The following is a 20,189-nucleotide window of genomic DNA, read 5'->3' as shown; positions in this document are numbered from 1 at the left end:
TCTCAAATGTTAATTTGAACCCGTAACTTCTTCCAATTTCTTTTTCAACTTTTATCATTTAATCTATCTTATAATTCTAATTTCATATGCATATGATATATTAAGAAGCGAAAAGTTTTTGTCATGTAATAAGAGAAGTAATTTTAGACCAGACATAGATATAATTTCAGACCCCACAAACTAAAATTATCATGAAAAGGCTGAAAACATCCATTGAGCCTTTGTCTTGAACACGTTCCATTTGTGATTTGTTTTTCCTGTTGGGGACCAATTGTCCAATTTATTAATCTCATTCCTCAAGAGAATTTATTTCTCACACTATCATGTGAGAAATTTCTTTTCCGGGTAGACGAATTCTGGTGAAGATTTTTATTTGTATTATGTAATTGCCTGCTAAAATTTGGCTCTCTAGGAGACGAATTCTAAGCAGCTATTTCTTTTCTAATTTAAAGAAATTAAATAACTTTAAAAAAAATTCTTTATTAAACAAATTAATTATATATTGATTTATTAAAAATAATTTATTAAAAATTTAAAATTTTGATAGTGTGATGTAAATTTGAAATTAAAAAATATATTTAATTTAATATTATAAATAAGTTACGAGTAAAAGATTTGAAGAATAAAAATAATAAATAAGATAATTTGAATATATTGTAATTATGGTAATAGGAAAATTATGATAATAGTATATTCTAATGATGGTTGTTAATTTTGTAAAACTAAATTTGAAATGCATAAGGTAGAGTTGATGTCATCTTCATGGATGGTTTCCACTCTTTTGAAAGTGTTTGATCATGGTTAGGAGATGTGTTATCATCCCCTCTATCTTGAAAAGGATTTCTTCTCAAATCTTGAACTTGAGCTAAGACAAACTTCTTCATCTTCTTTGGAGTCATTGTGCTCTTTTTTTTTTTCGTCGGGGTCAAATACCTATTTTATAACACAGGTTAGAACAAGTGTTAAAATAACACTAGTACAAAAATCGCATACAACGTCGAATATTTTGGGTTTTTAACGGCAAATTCGTGAACGACGTCATATCAGGAGACGTTAAATTTACGTCGAATTTTATTAATATACGACGTTAACTTAACGTCGAATTTTATCAATATTCGACGTTAATCAATTTTTTTGTTTTTTTTAATTAATTTTGATCTTTTTTACAACTTTACGAGACCTGAAAAGCAAAAAAAATAACAAATTTCAGTGTTTGGTATTTTATAAAGCATGAACTATGAACATGTAGTGCAGTATCAATAGCAAACAATAATAACCAACAACAAACAAGTTCAATCAAACAAGTTCAACTAAACAACAACAACAAACAAGTTCAACAAAAAAAACAAAAAACAAGTTCAACAGATAAGTCCTTCAAAACGAAAACGAAAACTAACCTTCAAAAGGTGGGTTCACAGAATAAAGTTTTGTCATAGTGAGAGAGAAAGCAGAATGCGCCTATGAAGGACAAGAGCACGAAAATAATCGGTTAAAAAAAAAACCATACATAAAGTAATCAATTAATATGAATTTGTATCAAATGAAAGAAAGATTACATGTGATGCTTGTCAAACTTCGTTCGAGAAAAGTTTAATAAGAGAAGAGGGTATCGCGCGCTATGATAAAGTTAATGAATTTTCAATCTCCCGCTCAAATTTTTATTGAATTCACTAACCTTTTAATGTCGAATTTAAAAATCATCCGACGTTTTATATCCTTTTACGTCGAATTACAATTCTAAATGACGTTTAATATTTATTTACAAAAATGTCACCTCTCATTTTTAACGTTGGTTATTGAGTAAATGAAGAATATAGCTCCCAAGAATGATACACCTTAAATCAAATGAATGATCAAGGTCTTGGAGATTAGAAGCATCTTTAAAGCTTTTATTTGTCTTGTGTTGGGTGTAAGTGTTTGAAAGAATATTCATTCCAACTCAAGAGTCTATTTGTAGGGATATGTCATCATACCCTCCCTTTTGAAAAAGATTTGTCCTGAAATCTTTATGTTTCTTTATGACAAAAACCTTTTTCCTATTATTGATCAATGTGTGTTTCTTTCTACTAGGATCAAAGATCCATATGCAAGTTTCATCAAACACAAATTCAATAATTTTTTGTACCACAAACAAAATGCATTCAAAGGAAGATTTAGAAGAAGACCTTATATTAATTTTAAGAGAGTTTTGAAGGCCTACTTCACAAAAATGTTTTTGTTTTCTTTTTTAGTTAATGCTAACATAGAAGGTAAAATTAACTCAGTGTGAAGTTGAAAATTTTGAGAAGTTTAAAACGATGGAAGGTGAAAATGAAGATGAAAACAAGAATAAAAGTTGGAATAATGAAAGATGGTTTAATGATGAATTGAGAAAAACTCAAAGATTGGAAAACTCCCTTTATCATATTAGTTTCAACTATGATTGAGGGAGTGGTAGGAGCCTTTAGTAGCATTTCCTCTTCTTTTATTCTCTCAATTTCTTCTTTTTCTCTCTTTTCTTTCTCATTCCTTTCTCTTATCTTTTTATCTTCATACTCTTTACTTTTTTCTCTCCTTCTCTTTATCTTTTCTTTCTTGCTCCTCTTTCTCTCTTATCTTATCTTCCTTTCTCTTCTTTGGACTCTTGGACGAGGTTGGTAGAATTGATTGATAATTCAACTATCTTCCTCAAATTGGGTTATTTGGGTGAGAGTTTTGGAACTCCTCCTTAAGTAGCTCCTACTCCTACTCTCTTTTATTTCTAGTTGAATCTTTTCTTGTTTTTCATTAAGAATTCTAAGTTCTTCTTCTAAGGTAGCAAGACATTATTTTCTTTCAACACTTTCTTTCTTTTCTATCTTTCTCATTTATTCATCTCTTCTTCTTTGAATCTCTCTTTTTCTCTTGTCACTCATGAGCTTTCTCACTTTTTCTTCAAACTCATCTTCTCTTTCAAAGAACCCTTCTACACTTTTTAGAAAAGTTTTTTCTCTTTTAATGAGTTCTCTCATCTCACATATTTGCTCTTGGTTTTTACAAGGGAAGAAGGAACAAATTTTCTTCTCATGCATGCTCTCAAGTCACATCAATATTTAATTGAAGATTTTCTACCTTTCTCAACCTTAGATTGTCTTTGATTCTACCATTCACTTGCATGTCCTACAAGCCTAGAGATGCATAAATGAAGTATATTATATTTACCATGCCTAACTAGGAATGGATGAAGCTCTTCTATTTTTTTCTCTCATGCTAGGTATGATAATGCACTAGTATTCTCACCAAAGAATGGAAGGTCACTCTTAACTTTATAATGTAGTTCATCCTCACCATGACATAAATGCAAGCTATATATAAAAACTCATTTGTTTCAAAAGAATTTTGAAAAATGATTTTCATAAATAATTCTAAACATTTTTAAGATTTTTGAAATTGACTTATGCAAACAAACTTAGTATTTCAAATGAAATTTCTTAAGAGACTTAAGAAGACAAAAGAAGCTTAAATTTACTTCTAAGAAGAGAAATGAATCATTATGGATTGCTTAAAAACCAAGTCTTTCCTAGTCAAAGCTTACCTCAAACTCTTTATATATATATATATATACTAGTAAAAGAAAATTCATTACGTTTGTTATTTGTTATGATAAAAAGTAATCAATTATTATTATAATTATAAAATTAAATATAAATAAATTTTATAGTTTTATTGTAAATAAATTGTGGTTAGTTTTATAATTAAAAAATGATTAAACTAAAGAAACGGTCAAATCGAAAAACTATTAAATTTTAATAAAATTAATAAAATAGTTATTTTAATTAAAATAATTATTTAAAAGATTAAATTGTAAGAAAAAAAAGAAAATGTATATATATATATATATAAATAATATTAATCTCATAAGAAATATTATAATTTAAAGGTAACATTTTCTTGAAATAGTTTATTATGTCTTGAATGGTCAACCTATAAGTTAATTTTAATTCACTGTTGAAAAAACTTTCATTTAGGAGGTCCTGATTGAATAGGTAAAGAAAAAAATATAACCTCAAAGCTTCTTTTTAAGTAAATTAGGGTTAGAATTAAGATGAATTTACTCCATTATATATATTTAACTAATTAGAACTTGATCCATGACTTATAAACTAAAAATTCATTTTAAATTATTGAGCCTTTTCAAATTATTTCTTTTTAAGAACTAAAAAGATTTGTGTTAAAATAATAGATGCCAAAAGAATAAGAAACTTTGAACATGTAATGGATATTTGAAGTACTATTTTCGCATCCCCTTGTCAACAAATCCGCCGACATTAGGATTACTTGTAAATGATTGATCAAGTTTGATAAATACACCTTTTGAAACAAGAAAATCTAGTCCTTGAGATATAATATCAATCACTTCAGGCTCATCCAATGCATCTACTATAGTGATTTCATATCCCTATTTTCTTTTCATATTATTTTTTGACGACCCTTAAATAAATTTCTTTTAAGAACCCTAATTAAAGGGGCAAAAAAGAAAACCCCGACCCCCAAAGCCTCACTCAAGTGAGTTAAAGTGAGGGATAAAGTGGATTTGACCTCACTATACACTTTAATTAACTTTTAAAAACAATGTTTTCAATTTGGGTCATATGTCATCTCGGGCCAAAGATTAACTCCAATAATAATTCAGTCGACTCCAACAATAATTCAATTAAATTTGGTAAAGTTAACTCTGACCAAAATTCAAGACGAGTTTGTTTAGGTCGAATGTTGAGACGAGCCGAATTAGGACAATGGTCTAAACAGATAGTTTGTCACAAACAAAAGGTCGAGTTTAAGCAATCTAACTAAAGCTAAAATCAACTTAGGCCGATTCCGGTTGAAGTTCAAGATTGGTTGATTCGATCCAAAAGTCAAGAATAATTGTCCGGAAAGTCAATTCTAAAGAATTTGATTAAAAGTTGAGATAGATGGCAACCAAATATTTTAGTGGATTTTTTTTACGGACTTTTTTATGTTGTACACTTTTATAATAGGGATGTTTTTACTATGTGAATTTTTAAATCTATTCCACGTTGATTAAGATCAATTTCTATATATTAGGCCAAATTAACAAATTACTTGCTTCTATCATATTTTTTTTATTTGTTGCTTAGTCTTTGCTTTAGGTAATTGACGATTTTTTCATTTCTTTAATTTTTTTACATATAATTCAGATGTGAACTATCATTTTATATTATTTTTTTCTATTCGTTGAGAAAGAAGACAAAAAAAAGAAGTACACAAATTTAATTCCATCTCACAAGGATATTTGTCTATAAAAGTGTTAACCTTGTTAAAGGCTTCACCTCACAAGGATATGATATGAATAATGCCTGTTGCCAAACAAATTTGCAAGCAAAATTGCTTCTATTTGATACTTGGGAAAACTCCGGAACTTCTTGTAATAAGTGAGTGAGTAATAATATTATAAATGCTTTTTTTTCTAAAATTATAATAAAATAAAGAGTAGGTAATTGATTTAGTATAACAAATATTCATATCTTTAATTTTTAATACAGTAAAAAAATATATTATTAATATAATAATTTTAATTTCATCAATTTTGTTTGAATTCATAGTTGAACTAGAATTTAATTTTTAATAATACCATATATTTATTAAAGACATATTTAATTACCACAACTATTAATGGAATTTAATAAAATTAAATTTTATATTAATATCATAACTTTTTTTCTTATTATATTTAAAAACAAAATACTAAATATATCAATTTTATATTCAACCTATTATGTACTCTAAAATAAATATTGTGAATATTGGTGGTAAGAGTCTATATTATAAACTAACAATAAATTATAATTTATAAATTATAATAACCTAATGTATTACCTTTGAATGTCATCAATATCAACATATACTTTTTATAACACATCAATTTATTTTTAGAAGTATAAAAAAAAAAATTTCTCATTGTTTTTTATGTTAAGAAGAAATCAAGTTTACACAAAAAATGGTTTTATTGACAATTAATTTATGGTGGTCAATTTACAAATAATTGTAATGTTTGGAAACTAATACATTATTTTTAACACAAGAAATCATCTAAATACATTTAAATGTTAGAAAATTAAAATAAAAAGAGTGTTTCATCCTGCACCTTCAAGTATTTCATCCTGCACCTCCAAATTTTTCTAAAATACCTACATTACCCATAATTAATACCTATTTAAAAGAAAAATTTAAAAATGGTCAAAGATTCTGGCAGAGATATTATTCTCAATTTCTCTCTCATCTTCATTTTTCTAGACTGCCACATCCACAGCAGCACAGAGCACCAGCAGGACCCGCATCAGACCCTCTCCTCTGCATTTCCTCTTTTCAGTAGCACCTAACACACTGCTTGCATTTCGTCTCTCCAGTCGCACCCAACACACTGCTTGCATTTCCTCTTTCCAGTAGCACCCAACACACTGGTTGCATTTCCTCTTTCCAGTAGCACCCAACACACTGCTTTTCCTTTAAATCGGAAACTTTCCAGTAGCACCCACAATACTTTTCCTTCAAATCGGAAGTTTTCCGGTAACACCCAGCAGTTTCCTCTTCCATTGTCGCACACACACAGGTTATCCACTGTCGCAGACAGAGGTGGTCGTCCAGGCACAGAGGTTGTCCGTTCGTCGTCACGCAAAGGCCAGAGAGATAGAAGAGCTCATCCAGCGCCGGCCAATGCAGAGAAATACCCACCCACAGTACCTTTGAGCACCCAACAAAGGTTGGTCCGTGTTGTTTTTTATGCTGATAGAAATCGGTTATGGAGATCCGAGGAATGCTAAATCGGTTATGGAGATCCGATGAATACTAAATCGGTTGTGGAGATCCGACCGTGTCATGTTGTTTTTTTTTTGTTTATATTATGTTTTAATTTAATATTCAGTTTTTATTTTGTTGCTGGTTGAATTATTTGAAATGTTATTATTTTAGATGTTCTTTTATAATAATTATTAACTTTGTTTTAATTTTTTTAAATGTTATGTTATAATTCTTTTAAATTTTCTGTTTTAAATTTTAAATTTATTGTTATATTTGAAATAATTATTTATTGATATAAAGAAATAATTTTATTCCTTTTAATAAAATAATTTTAATTATTTAAATTTTCCGTTTTAATTTTTTAAATTTTTTTTGTAATTATTTTATATTTTGTGTTATAATTATTTTAAAAATTCTGTTTTAATAATTTTCAAAATTCTGTTTTGTTCTTTAATTTTTTAATTTATAGTTATTTGATTTTTATTTGAATAAAATTTTTCTAATTGAATGAATTATTTATTTATATAAAGATTCGAATAAAATGTTTTTATTTTTAATTAAATAAATTTAAATATTTTAATTTATCTGTTTTATTTATTTTATATTATTTGTTTGAATTATTTTATACTTGCTGTTTTAATTACTTTAAATATTCTGTTATAATAACTTAAAAATTCGTGTTTTAATTTTTGTAAATGTTCTGTTCTAATTATTTTAAACTTTCTGTTATAATTTTTGAATTTATAGTTATTTGATTTTTATTTTAATAAATTTGTTTTAATTGAATTAATTTTTTATTTATATGAAGATTTGAATTAATTTTTTTATATTTAAAAGATTTGTTTTTTTTTTTTGTGAAATATTAGATTTTTACAGTTAGTTAAAAATGTTTTAATTACTTTTTGTAATTATTTGCAATATTTTTAATTTTGTTAGAGATTTAAGTTATTTTGTTTGTAATAATATATTATTTAATTTTATAATGAATTAGTTAAATTGATTTTGTTTGAAATAAATTGTTTTGAATAATTTAATATTATTTAGTAGTGAATTTTTTGTAATTATTATAATATTATTGTTAATAAAGAAATTTATAATAGACATGGCTCGTACTCGAGGAGGTTCCTTTTCACATCGCGGAGAGAGTTCGTCACAGGGTGAGAGGCGGAGACCTACAGCTTCTGCTCGTAGAAGACGTGGAGCAGTTGAGTCTGATATTCATGTTGAGGACCAAGGAGATGTGAGGTTTCACGAGGACGCAGTTGAGGATCATGAGGATGTTGCTAAAGGTGGATTTCCTGGAGGTCCATTAAACGCTTCAGTATTGACACATTACATTCACCATGTTGCTTATGCGATATGGCAGGGTCGGGTAAGTTGAAAACTTTAATTTTAATGAATATTGTTTAGTTGAAATAATTTTATCGCTAAATATTATTGTTTAGGAATGGGAGGAGATCAAGTTGATCTCCCATGGGAAGAAGTTAAACAGATTAGGATCCTGCCATGAGGGTATTCGAGACATCGTTAATGGTTCTGGTCTGATGTCTTTGGTGGGCATGTCATATGACTATGTCGATAGGGGTCTACTGCTGGCATTTGTAGAGAGATTTCATTTCGAGACTAGCAGTTTCCATCTCCCCGTGGGTGAGATGACTTTGACTTTAGATGATGTGTCATCGTTATTGCACCTCCCAGTTTTAGGGCAGTTATGTCATCTAGAGGAAGTAGATTTTGAAGACAGTAGATGCGCCATTATGGAGCTTTTAGGCGTGGATGGCGGGAGAGCTGGTGCTGAGTTAACTGCAGCTCACGGTGTGAAAGTCAGATTGAGCTGGCTTCGAGACATCTATGCTGAGCACTGTGAACAGCAGCAATGGGAGTACGCTGCCCGGGCATACTTGTTGCATCTAGTTGGATGCAGTATATTTGCTGATAAGACTGCAACATCCATTCGTGTGTCTTATCTTTTGCTCTTTAGAGACGTACACACATGTGGCCGATATGCCTGGGGTGTTGCTGCACTAGCATACATGTATGACCAACTAGGAGATGCCAGCTTGGCTTCGACCAGACAGATGGCAGGTTATTTGACTCTGTTACAGGTAGAAATTTAGTTTACAATTTGATTTGATTGAAATTTTTCGATGTCGATTATGTAATAATGTATAATATTTTGTTTTGTAGAGTTGGATATATGAGCACTTCCCTACATTGGGAAGAAGGCGTATGGTGTCTTCGTACATGGAAGACAGACCTCGTGCTGCAAAGTGGGAGTCACCAAGGCAGGGTTCCACCCTCTTAGAGGTCAGGGTACACTTGGATGCGCTTACATATGATTCAGTCATCTGGTACCCTTATGAGTCACATCGGGAGAGTCGTCCTTTTTACGGCATTTGTATGTTCTCGGGATGGATCAGGATTGGTGAGACATTGTGTCGACATTTGCCTGAGCGTGTTTTAAGGCAGTTTGGATTTCAACAGTCCATCCCTCGAAACCCACCCGTTGTTGCAGATGCGGACATACTGGCGACCGATGATGTGTGGTTGCACTATCGTGATCACGTTGTTAGGGGTGTGTCCGTAAGCAGATTCCCATCTGATTGTGTTGATGGTTACCTTCATTGGTTTAGGATCATATCTCATCCTTACATTATTCCGGCTGCTGATGACGACCGACCGAGTCTTGCTCCCAGACTCCGACGTGACATTTCTGATGAAGTGCCGCAGCGTCGTAGATCGGCTTCACAGTCTGGTTTACTGGTATGTTTACCTACATTATTTATATTATATAATTTTGTTGTGATTGTTTATATAATTATGTGTTATCGTTATAATGCAGGGTGTAGTGAGGACATTTGGTAAAAGGTTACAACAAATGCTCTCTTGTAAGGAAATTCCCGAGGGGACGATAGGATACACTCATGCACGGGAACTACTGGATTTAGCTGACGCAGCCGTTGAAGAGTACTCACCGACCAGGATAGCTGCCAGGAATGTTCGTGACAGGCATGTTCGTGGAAGACGATCTACTTCAAATTGAATTAGCTTTTATACTTTTATTGTATCCCATTATATAATTATTTTGGACTCATTTTCTATGTTATTTTTTCCTGTAAAATAACATTAAACATTATATATGCATGATATTTAATGTTTCTATTCTATGTTGTTTTTAACTAAAACAACATTACATAAAAATACATTACATCATGAATCCGTTATGTCAACATAGGAGGTAGTAACACCCATCAATTCTGAAAATGCTTGCATCCTATTTGTATACGAATATGACCACATTCGCGCCTCTGGATAACAATTAGTTGAGCATATCACATCTGTCATAGGCAAAGGACAACCATCTTGTAGTTGAACCTGTAAATTCCCTATTAGTAAATAAATCTTATTGTGTTGCAATTAAACATAATAATAATAATGTTACCTGTACGAAATGATTGCCGTTAACATGTCCTATACATATTAAGTGATGTTGTCTTACATCAGAAGGCGGTCTGGTACGTAGTGGGAATATCGTATAGTTCTGAGTATGTGAAAGACAAACTAGGATGATGTTATAGCGATTAACAATTGCATACCCAATGTCTAGTATAGTCATCCACTTGGTTGCATTAGCCTATAAGGAATAAAACAAATTGTTATGATAAAACTAATAAAACAAATAATAAATACATTGTGAAGTATATGAATGCGTACCGCTGACTGTGGGTCCACCATCAAAGACCTCCTCAGTTGTTCTAATCTATCATAGCCTCCCACTAGTGTCGCATATTCATCACGCCACTGACTCAGTTCTTTATAAAGATCATTTCGTATAGTGGGCCAAGAATCTTCCCCTAGCCCTAATGACGAAGCAATGCATCTATAACCACAGTGACCATCAGCAACGACATCAACAATATTGAGAATGTATGGTTGACAAATAGGATGAAATTGATTTATCATAGGTACTCTCCTTCGTTGTCTAGGTTTATCCTTTAGTTGCAATTTGTTTTTTGCTGACGAAGATTCAATTGTTGACTGAAATGTGTCTACATGCTCAAAATATGAGGGATCACGCTTTGTAGACCTCTCTGTTCTTTGGAGTTTTTTCTTTTGTGCACCCTTCGTCTTAACTTTATGCAATGGAGGTATCATAGATGTCATTGCAGGACAAACAATGTCAAGTAACTTTTGTTTAATTGTCACTTTACCTCCAATCTCAACCTCCTTAAATTTTTCTTCAACCATAGTCAGCTCATGTTGTATGGATAACTCTGGCTGTGATTCATTCGATACAATATCTGAAATAGACAATCTTGTCCACATCACATGAAATTCACGCAAAGGAATCATACCAGGGCCATAACGTGCTAATTCACAGGCACAAGGGACACCGTACGTCCGTCTAAGTATGCATCCACATCTTCCCGTATCGAGACCTACAAGATTCACTCGTTCTAATTCTTTAGCTATTAGTCCTAAAGCATATATGGATACTCGTCCAACAAGTTTTTTGTATTTTATGCCTATATAAGCTTCACTCATAAGATTCAGACTAATTTCGAACGACGCTTTGATCTTATTATGTTGCAACACAATTACATTATGAATGGCATCCCAACAAGAACAAAGATCTCCCATACTGTTTCCCAATACTTTCTTTAAGTTCCAATGAGCAAACTCAACCCTAACAAAAATAAATCAACAATATTATCAAATATTCAAATACAGTGTAAACTAATATATCATTAAAACATACCTGTTCGTTGTTGTATTCCCTAAATGCATAACTTTGTTTGTCCATGCCTTCACAAAGTAAGTATTGTATGGAATAATCCAAGTATTATTCACATATTCAAATAATAAAGGACATGAACGACAGGTGTATTCAAAGTGATTCACACAGTCCCCAAACATAGATTCATCTTCACAATTCATGACGTTCTCCCATTCTTCCATTACGGCATCCCATGCTTCCTTACAATCAAGTAACATTTTGCACTTCGCTAGTACATTTTTTGAAATATGGAAGCGACATAACAACTGATATGACTGAGGAAAGACATTGCCGATGGAATTCATCAAAGACAAGTCTCTATCGCTGACAATGACTTGTGGACCGGTATCAGATGTCAAAAATAAACCTCTAAGCTTTTAAAGAGCCCAAGTGAAATTATTTTGACGCTCACTTGATAAGAATGCAAATGCGACTGAGTAGGTTAACCCAGTAGATGTCATACCAACAATCTCTAACAATGGCAACCGATATTTATTTGTTTTGTAAGTTGAATCCATTAACAAAACAACATTAAATGCATTCAATAACTTTATTGCATCGGGATGTGTCCAAAAGAGGTCACTAACAACTTCAGAATCCTCTACACATCTACTCCAATGTATGTAGTTATCCCGATCCAACATCATCATCAATTGTTGCAACTCAGTTCTCGACCCTCTCAATGAGCGTTTATATGTATACCTTGCTGTGTAAACTTGTTTTATTGTAGTTACATTATGCTCATTATTTTGTTTCAGAGTCAACAAAATATTTGCTGGTGTTACTTGGGTTTTAGTCATATCAACAAGTACTGCTTGTTCAGTAGGATTTAACCTACCAGCATAAGGATGCCCCACTAAAGTTTTTGCTAAATCGTGGTTATGGTATCCACATATCACTTGTAATACCCACCCATCGCCATTACTAGATGGTTTGCCCCTTAACTAGAAAGGACACTCACATTTTCGGGTGCCATATGCACTAGGTTGGTCGGGTTTGTATTTTCTATATTTTCCGCCTCTTTCACATCCTAGCAATACAAACGTCTTCCTCCCAGGTTGACCGGTAGCTTTATCGGATCTTATAGTCACCACAACAAATCCTAGATCATTTGCAATCCCTTTTACCCATTCAATTAAGTTTTCACGAGAAGAAAATATTTCATTTGTTGTGAAATTATTCGTCAGATCTTCCTCAGCAACCTCATTTATAAATGATGAAAATTCTGATTGCATGGTACAATTTATTTCAGAATCCATCCCATAATGATATTCCTCCATTTAAATTATAATCACCTATAAAAATAAAAAAATAATACAATAAATTTAAAATTTATAATTATATTATAAAATCAAAAACTAATACAATAATTATACAATTATAAATTTATGAACAATATAATCTAACTTAAATCAAACACCAAGTTAAATAAACATAAAACTATATAAAAAATTATTAAAAATTATATATTTAAAATGCCTTTTTTATATTAACAACAAATAATAATTATAAAAATAAAGTTAACTACTTTTAATCAATTTTTATATAAAACAAACCTACTTAAATATTATTCATAAAACAACATGGAAAATTATGAAAAAATTACATATTATCTAATTATATTATAAATTCATAAAAATTATACATATACTTAAATATAATTATAAAATAATATATAAAATAGGTACAAATTGTATAAATGAATGAATGACTGTCAAATATCTTAGGAATTTTTTAAATAAATGCTAATCCTTGCTTGTATTAATTGAGTATTGAAATAGGTAACTGAGTTTTCTTCCATAAAAAATGACACTGGTACTAAATAAGATAGTCGAAAGATTTTCTTTCTCGGATATGGAAATCCGATATATATATATATATATATATATAAATTACTTTTATTAATTTTAATAAATTCAGAAAACAAAATTATATCAATTAAAAAATATATAATTTCGTTACAGACTAATACAAAATCATAAATAATTTTAAAATTAAAAAAATAAGTAAAACAATAACATAATTAAAATGTTATGTATGAGATTAAACATGTATCGGATATTAATATCCGAATTTTCACTATCGAATCTCCAGGTCCGATCATCGAATGCATTTCGTTATTTCCAATTTCTTGATAAAAATTAATTTAAATATTAAAAATAAATAAACTCAGGTAACCAACATACATAATAATCTAAGTTCAGGGTTGAGTATCGGATATGTATATCCGAAATTTCATATAATCGGATTTCCATATCCGATGCGCATCATCGGATCTCCACATCCGATTACCATCATCGGCCATCCGCAGTGGATTGACATCATCGGCTACCAGCATGAGTTTATATGTTTCATTTACTGTAGCATGCATTAACGAACATAAATTACATCTCCATCAATAACAATATCTATCTATGCATTAAAAATAATTACTAACCTCTACAACATAAACACAGAAGAAAGAAGAATGAGGTAATCCAAAACTCCACCAACACAAAGAGTCAAGCTGCCAATACACCACTCCAAACTGCACACTCGGAACAATACTTCTCTTTAGATAATACTCAATGACTCTCAAGAAAAAAAATATTATCAAAGTCCAGTGAAGAGTTGTGAAAGAGCCGTATGGTTTCTTTATAAAAAAAAATGAGATGCAAGAAGTGTAGGGGTGAGGGGGTGCAGGAATGAAGGGTTCAAGGAGTTCAGGGGTGAAGGGGTACAGAGGAGCAGAATGCATGTTTTTTAATTGGTGGAAAATAGAGGTGGAGTCAATGGTGGTATAGAAATTTTCAATAATCAAAAGATTAAACTTTTAAACCATTTATTAATTAAGGGTATTTTAGGAAATTGGAGGTGCAGGATGAAATCCTTGGAGGTGCAGGATGAAACACTCAAATAAAAAATACTTAGATTTTAGAACGCTGTTGGTAACATTGTCCAGCAGGCCCAGACCAATTTCGTCGAAGTGCCCAGTTGAGGCCCAAGAGAAAGACCTGGGGTGGTATATTATAGTTGAACAATAAACCCTACTCCCTCTCTCTACCGTCTGCAAGCTCCCAGTTTTCTGACCACTCTCACAGAGAGTTTGACGCGGCTGCGGAACAACATTCCAAAATGAAGGTTCTCTTCTGTGCAAACCCTTCTCGTAGTTGTTGTTTTTTTATTTTTTTTTCTGATTCATATTTTTAGTTTTGCCTTCCTCATCCTAGTCCTTCTTATTTATGCCTATTCTTTCTTACCTGAAGTACTGTTGTTGTTGCTCAATTTCATTGTGCCTTTTTATTCTGCAGTTCAACATTGCGAATCCCACCACTGGATGCCAGAAGAAGCTCGAGATCGACGACGATCAGAAACTGTATTCTCTTCACTTTTTCTTTTCTCTTCTTTTAATCTTTTCCAATTTTTGTTTTATCATGAAAGAAGGATGTATGGTTAAATTTGCCTGCCCCCATTTATTTAGGTTGTAGTAAACTATGCTTAAAACTTTTCGAATTCCTACTCTTATCGGTTCCTAATAGTTATTTTGAATTAAAGTTCACTTTTTTTAAGAGAAAAATTAAGCATCTCAAAATATATTTGTATCATTTGCCCATTTATTTATAAATACAAATCCTAACTTTTACTGAAAGTGTGGCTGTTATAAGTAGTTCCAAAGGCAAGTAGAAATATGTATATATATATATATGTATGTATATGTATATGTATATGTAATGTGGGATATTAGCAAGGAGTACCTTGCATATTACGTGAAATTATAAATGAATCTGTTGAAATTTTAATCGTTTTGGTGTGTGAAATTTATGAGCAAATTATATCTTTCTAGTTCCAATAGTATCTTTGTATTAATCCTCCGTATACTTGATGATCACTATAGGAAATAAAACAAATAAATGAATTTAATTTAAATTTTAAAAAAATGTTAAAAGCTTTATATGAGGCTCGTGTCATATGTTCTTTTGGTCATGCAACTTGTCTTCATACTAAAGTATTCCCAACTTCAAATTACAGACGAGCATTTTGGGACAAGAGGATCTCACAGGAGGTCAATGGAGATGCACTTGGGGAGGTATGTACGCCCTTTAGCTTCAAACCTTAAATGTGTGAACCAAAGTTTTGCTGGATTTTTAGTGATTATTTCATCTATTCTTTTGTTGCCAACAGGAGTTTAAAGGTTATGTATTCAAAATTACTGGAGGCTGTGACAAACAAGGATTTCCAATGAAACAGGGAGTGCTGACCCCTGGTCGGGTTCGCCTGCTTCTTCATAGGGGTATGATTTAAGTACTCTATATATACTTGTACTGTTCCCTTTTTGTATTTAAAATCAGTTCCATTTTTGGTTCTCTGCCTTTAAGAACTTTATTTTTTAAAACCTACTCCGTTTCTTGAATAGGAACTCCATGTTTCCGTGGATATGGAAGGCGTAATGGAGAGCGCAGGAGAAAGTCTGTTCGTGGGTGCATTGTCAGCCCTGACCTATCTGTTCTTAACTTGGTAATTGTGAAGAAGGGAGAAAATGACTTGCCAGGATTGACTGACGTTGAGAAGCCAAGGATGAGAGGGCCAAAGAGAGCCTCCAAAATCCGGAAACTGTTCAACCTTTCTAAAGAGGATGATGTTAGGAAGTATGTCAACACCTACCGTCGGACATTTACAACAAAAGCAGGTAAAGTTCCAATGACATATATCCTGTATTTAATTTTGTAATTGACTATGTTTCTGAACTAGAGAAAGGGATCATGTTTATATGTAAACAAAATGATGTTAATCTGTTACCGAACATACATTTATTGACAACTAATCTGTTACCCATAGCTGTTTTATTTTATGTTGATGTACATTTGTATTACCGGCAGATATACTTCATGCATGGTTGATTGTAGGAGTTCTCCAAAGATCATTTCTTAAAGTGTACAGCAAAATGATTTCCATAAAAATTAATCGGCGGCCTTAGTACATAATATGTTACATTGAAACACGATGTTATTCTTATTGATTATTGAAATTGTGGTTTTTGATAGATCCTAAAGTTTTCTTTGTTTCATGTTGACTGAATGGGATGTTGCTTGACTTGCTTTGCATTAAATATTTTAAGGTCAATTTCTTGTCTCAATATATTTTATCAGAATGGTATTAAATTTTTGTTGAAGTATATATAATTTTCTCGCCCACTTCCCGAATGAAGTTTTACCCTTTAAGAATATGCTCTGATGATGCACGCCTGCTAAGAAACTATATGCCAGATCCTTGTATCAATTTGAAATGAAGAGTTTGAGGTATAATTAGGCTATGGACCCTTTGGGACACTGGATAAGAAACGTAGTTTGTGATGGATTATAGTCTGAATGGGTTTGAACGTATGGTTGCAGGGAAAAAGGTGAGCAAAGCTCCAAAGATTCAAAGACTAGTCACTCCTCTCACTCTCCAAAGGAAGCGGGCACGGATTGCTGATAAGAAAAAGAGAATTGCCAAGGCAAAATCAGAGGCAGCCGAGTATCAGAAACTCCTTGCCTCCAGGTTGAAGGAGCAGAGGGAACGCCGCAGTGAGAGTTTGGCCAAGAGGAGGTCCAAGATTTCCAGTGCTACCAAGGCAGCTGTATAGGCTGACTTCCAGATATAGATATGGTGAATGTTTTATAATACCAATGTTATGATAAACCATGGTTGAGTTTTTCGGTTACATTGAGTTACTTATTACGCAGTGTTATTTATTTAATTATTCTAACTTTGTCTAATTCGACTTAATCGTATTTTATGTATGAGGGAGATTAATCATTCTTTTCATTCCTTCATCAGTCGTTTTTTCATGATTTTGAACATTCGCTGTAACTTCTAGGATTACTTATTAAACCTTTTTCCCTCTTTCCTCTTTTTCTCTTCATTCCTTTGCTCCAACAAAACAATGCATTGTTCTTCACTCCACTCATACACGAGTCTCAATCACTAACACAAACAAGGTAGGTTTTTGGTGCACTCCATAATTTCAATGGGTTCCCCTATAAACATGAAAATTCCAAATTCACTTTTTATTTACGATTTCTATTTTCACTTTTATATTATACATTTTAGAATACAAATTTGTATTCTAGATTGTATTTTAGAATGTATAATCTAAAATATAATATTTATAATTTAAATGGTTAAATATATTTTTAGTCTTATTTAATTCTTTCTTTCAAACTTTGTTGAAACTGTAATTTTTAGTCTTTAAAAACAAATGAGTCTTTAAAAACAAATGAGTGAACTGACTAACAATGTGTTACGTTAAAAATCACCTCTGCCTTCACCCTCAACACCACCATCTCTGTCCTGGTCTTCCATCTCGATCCTGCTGCCCTCCTTAGCCTCTCTAGAAAGCCTTTCATCCTTGTTCTCTCCATCTACAAGGGCCCAATGGGCCGTTTCCTGGGTGCGCCGCGCCAAGCTCTTGTGCCAAGTTCATCCCACCGTTAACTTTTCACTGATTGCATAGAAGGGGTGTTGCTTCCTACACCACCACAAATTTCTTCCTACAACACCCCATTGCATAATTGTCCTTAAGTAGAAATTGAATTACCGTAATTAAAACGTTAAAAAAAATAAATCAAAATGAAAGATCCAACATCCGTAGGCCAAGCCAAACGGATATGATATCCATTTAGACCTTCATCCGTCATCTACTTGTATGTTCTTTTTGTCAACTGGATTTTTTTTTTATGTTTTTCATGAGATAGTATACAATAAAATATAAAACTTTTTTGTAATAAGGTTTTAGTAGTTAATGAAATTTTTCATTTTTTTCACATACCAGCACACACATTTTACATTTTATATATATATATATATATATATATATATATATATATATATATATATATATATAAAAGGTTTAATACCTATTTTGGTCCCTCTTTTGGTATGGTTTGTTCAAAGTGGTTTTCTTTTTTTTCAAAAGTTCACTAACATCCTACTTCTCGCAAAAACGATGCACGTTAATCCTTTTTGGTTACGGCGTTAAAAAGACTAACGGCACAGCTGTCCAGCTGGCACAAAATTGATAAGTTGTACAATTTTGATTGAGGTGTTATGTACCATGTGATGTAACTAATATTAGCTTCATTAGATGTGGAGATGAAGAATTTGAGAGATTAGTTCCTGGATCTTCTGAATATTTTTTAGTTTATCAGTTTGTTTTATTCTCCTTCATCTTTTGCCTCAAATTTGTCAGTCTTTGAAAGTGCTGATTACGTGTTTTTGACTCCAAGTTTTGGGTGAGAATATTCACTTCGTTTTTTATGCTTTTCACAGACACATTCCGTGTACCCTTTCTCGGTAGATAGTGCTTCTTCAGCTGCAACAATGTGTATGTAAACATGGAATTTAACACTTAAGAGTGGTGGTCATTATCAACATTAGAAGCAAAACTATAACATTACTCTCAAACCAACCCTTCTAAATCAAACAGTAGTGGCCAGTCTTTGATATTAAAGATTATTTTCTTACCTCACTAGATGCTACTGTGATCTCTGAATACATGAGATTACTTGCTTAGAGTTGACATGAATGCCGAAGAAAGTTGCAGGGTTATGCACTTTCATTCTCACTGAGCAATTTACTGTCAGCGTCTTGGTTGGTACTCCTATCATGTCTGTTCCTTCTCCGAAGTAGTTGTGTAATGTCAAACTCTGTAAAGAAATAACAGTAACCTATAAGGATATATAACCAACAGTGGATAAATGAAGATTACATTTTTTAGCAAGGCACTTATTGTGAGTATGAGGTACAAGCAATTATAAATTAGCAGGAAAAATTAAAAAGAATGAACAAACAAGTGTGCAATAAATAATTGAACATCACTGAAACTAGATGATTACATAAAACCTATACACAAAAATTCTGTCACATCCCCAGAATTCCAGTAAATCAACTGCAGTAACTTTTTATCCCAAACAATCCTTGGATTATATATGCTAGACACTGACTTTAACCATCAAGGATATGTTTTATTAGGAAGCTAATAAAAGTAAACAAATTTCGTTTATTTTTCTTAGGTTTAATAGGTTCGGAGGTCCTTATATTTGTGGGTTCGTTTCAATTGAGTCCTCCAATTTTGAAAGTGATCAATTTGGTCCCTAATTTAACAAAATTGAGTCAATAATACCCTTTCCGTTAAATATAATGGACGGTGTTAACTTTTTAAACATGTGGCATGTTGAGGCATCCTTTTATTTGCAGGTGGCACAGTTTTATTTGAAGGATGCTTCAACATACCACATGTTTAAAAAGTTAATGACGTCCATTGCATTTAACGGAAAGGGTATTATTGACTCAATTTTGTTAAATTAGGGACCAAATTGATCACTTTCAAAATTGGAGGACCCAATTGAAACGAACCCACAAATATAGGGACCTCCGAACCTATTAAACCTTTTTCTTATTTATCTCCGGAATGTACTTTTCTCCTAACAGATCACAAGTCTAGTCTCAGTTTCACAAATCACACCACATGAGTGTCTCATTCAATATTCTTTCTTGTCTCACACATCACCCTAAATCCATATCTATCTTTTCTTAAATTTGCCTTCCTTCAAAAATAGTTCTATTTAAAAGCATATCACACACTGAACATTAGTATCTCTTTTAACAAATAATTAGT

General features: G+C 31.8%; 3 protein-coding genes across 3 annotated transcripts; 2 read left to right on the top strand and 1 right to left on the bottom strand.

Moving 5' to 3' along the window:
* The first annotated feature begins 6,196 nt into the window (after positions 1–6,196).
* Positions 6,197–9,862, top strand: LOC128195523 (protein MAINTENANCE OF MERISTEMS-like). The gene is made up of 5 exons (XM_052873431.1): positions 6,197–6,739; positions 7,878–8,149; positions 8,223–8,882; positions 8,965–9,540; positions 9,620–9,862. The coding sequence occupies exons 2-5, from the start codon at positions 7,880–7,882 to the stop codon at positions 9,818–9,820; spliced, it is 1,707 nt and encodes a 568-aa protein (XP_052729391.1). The 5' UTR covers positions 6,197–6,739; positions 7,878–7,879; the 3' UTR covers positions 9,821–9,862.
* A 125-nt stretch (positions 9,863–9,987) lies between these two features.
* On the bottom strand, positions 9,988–11,736 carry LOC128195308 (uncharacterized). The gene is made up of 4 exons (XM_052872551.1): positions 11,537–11,736; positions 10,492–11,464; positions 10,277–10,411; positions 9,988–10,152 (listed from the first exon to the last, which is right to left on the bottom strand). Exons 1-4 carry the CDS (start codon positions 11,734–11,736, stop codon positions 9,988–9,990), a joined length of 1,473 nt encoding a protein of 490 aa, XP_052728511.1.
* A 2,782-nt stretch (positions 11,737–14,518) lies between these two features.
* LOC108326930 (40S ribosomal protein S6) lies at positions 14,519–17,332 on the top strand. The gene is made up of 6 exons (XM_017560544.2): positions 14,519–14,674; positions 14,845–14,909; positions 15,563–15,620; positions 15,716–15,824; positions 15,948–16,220; positions 16,924–17,332. Exons 1-6 carry the CDS (start codon positions 14,669–14,671, stop codon positions 17,154–17,156), a joined length of 744 nt encoding a protein of 247 aa, XP_017416033.1. The 5' UTR covers positions 14,519–14,668; the 3' UTR covers positions 17,157–17,332.
* Positions 17,333–20,189: the final 2,857 nt, after the last annotated feature.

Source organism: Vigna angularis, chromosome 2 (assembly GCF_016808095.1).
Source record: "Vigna angularis cultivar LongXiaoDou No.4 chromosome 2, ASM1680809v1, whole genome shotgun sequence".
NCBI lineage: Eukaryota > Viridiplantae > Streptophyta > Magnoliopsida > Fabales > Fabaceae > Vigna > Vigna angularis.
The sequence above is the reverse complement of the archived record's forward strand: the minus strand, read 5'-3'. Positions and strand labels throughout refer to the sequence as shown.

What these genes read in the sequence shown, in the direction of transcription:
- LOC108326930 (XM_017560544.2), top strand. An exon ending in ATCGACGACGATCAGAAACT is followed by an intron (nt 14,910 to 15,562) that starts GTATTCTCTTCA and finishes TTCAAATTACAG; the next exon opens with ACGAGCATTTTGGGACAAGA. An exon ending in ATGGAGATGCACTTGGGGAG is followed by an intron (nt 15,621 to 15,715) that starts GTATGTACGCCC and finishes TGTTGCCAACAG; the next exon opens with GAGTTTAAAGGTTATGTATT.
- LOC128195523 (XM_052873431.1), top strand. Translation starts at nt 7,880, where the DNA reads ATGGCTCGTACTCGAGGAGGTTCCTTTTCACATCGCGGAGAGAGTTCG. An exon ending in ATGCGATATGGCAGGGTCGG is followed by an intron (nt 8,150 to 8,222) that starts GTAAGTTGAAAA and finishes ATTATTGTTTAG; the next exon opens with GAATGGGAGGAGATCAAGTT. An exon ending in CTTCACAGTCTGGTTTACTG is followed by an intron (nt 9,541 to 9,619) that starts GTATGTTTACCT and finishes GTTATAATGCAG; the next exon opens with GGTGTAGTGAGGACATTTGG.
- LOC128195308 (XM_052872551.1), bottom strand. Translation starts at nt 11,736, where the DNA reads ATGGAAGAATGGGAGAACGTCATGAATTGTGAAGATGAATCTATGTTT. An exon ending in GGGAATACAACAACGAACAG is followed by an intron (nt 11,465 to 11,536) that starts GTATGTTTTAAT and finishes TATTTTTGTTAG; the next exon opens with GGTTGAGTTTGCTCATTGGA. An exon ending in TGGTGGACCCACAGTCAGCG is followed by an intron (nt 10,412 to 10,491) that starts GTACGCATTCAT and finishes TATTCCTTATAG; the next exon opens with GCTAATGCAACCAAGTGGAT.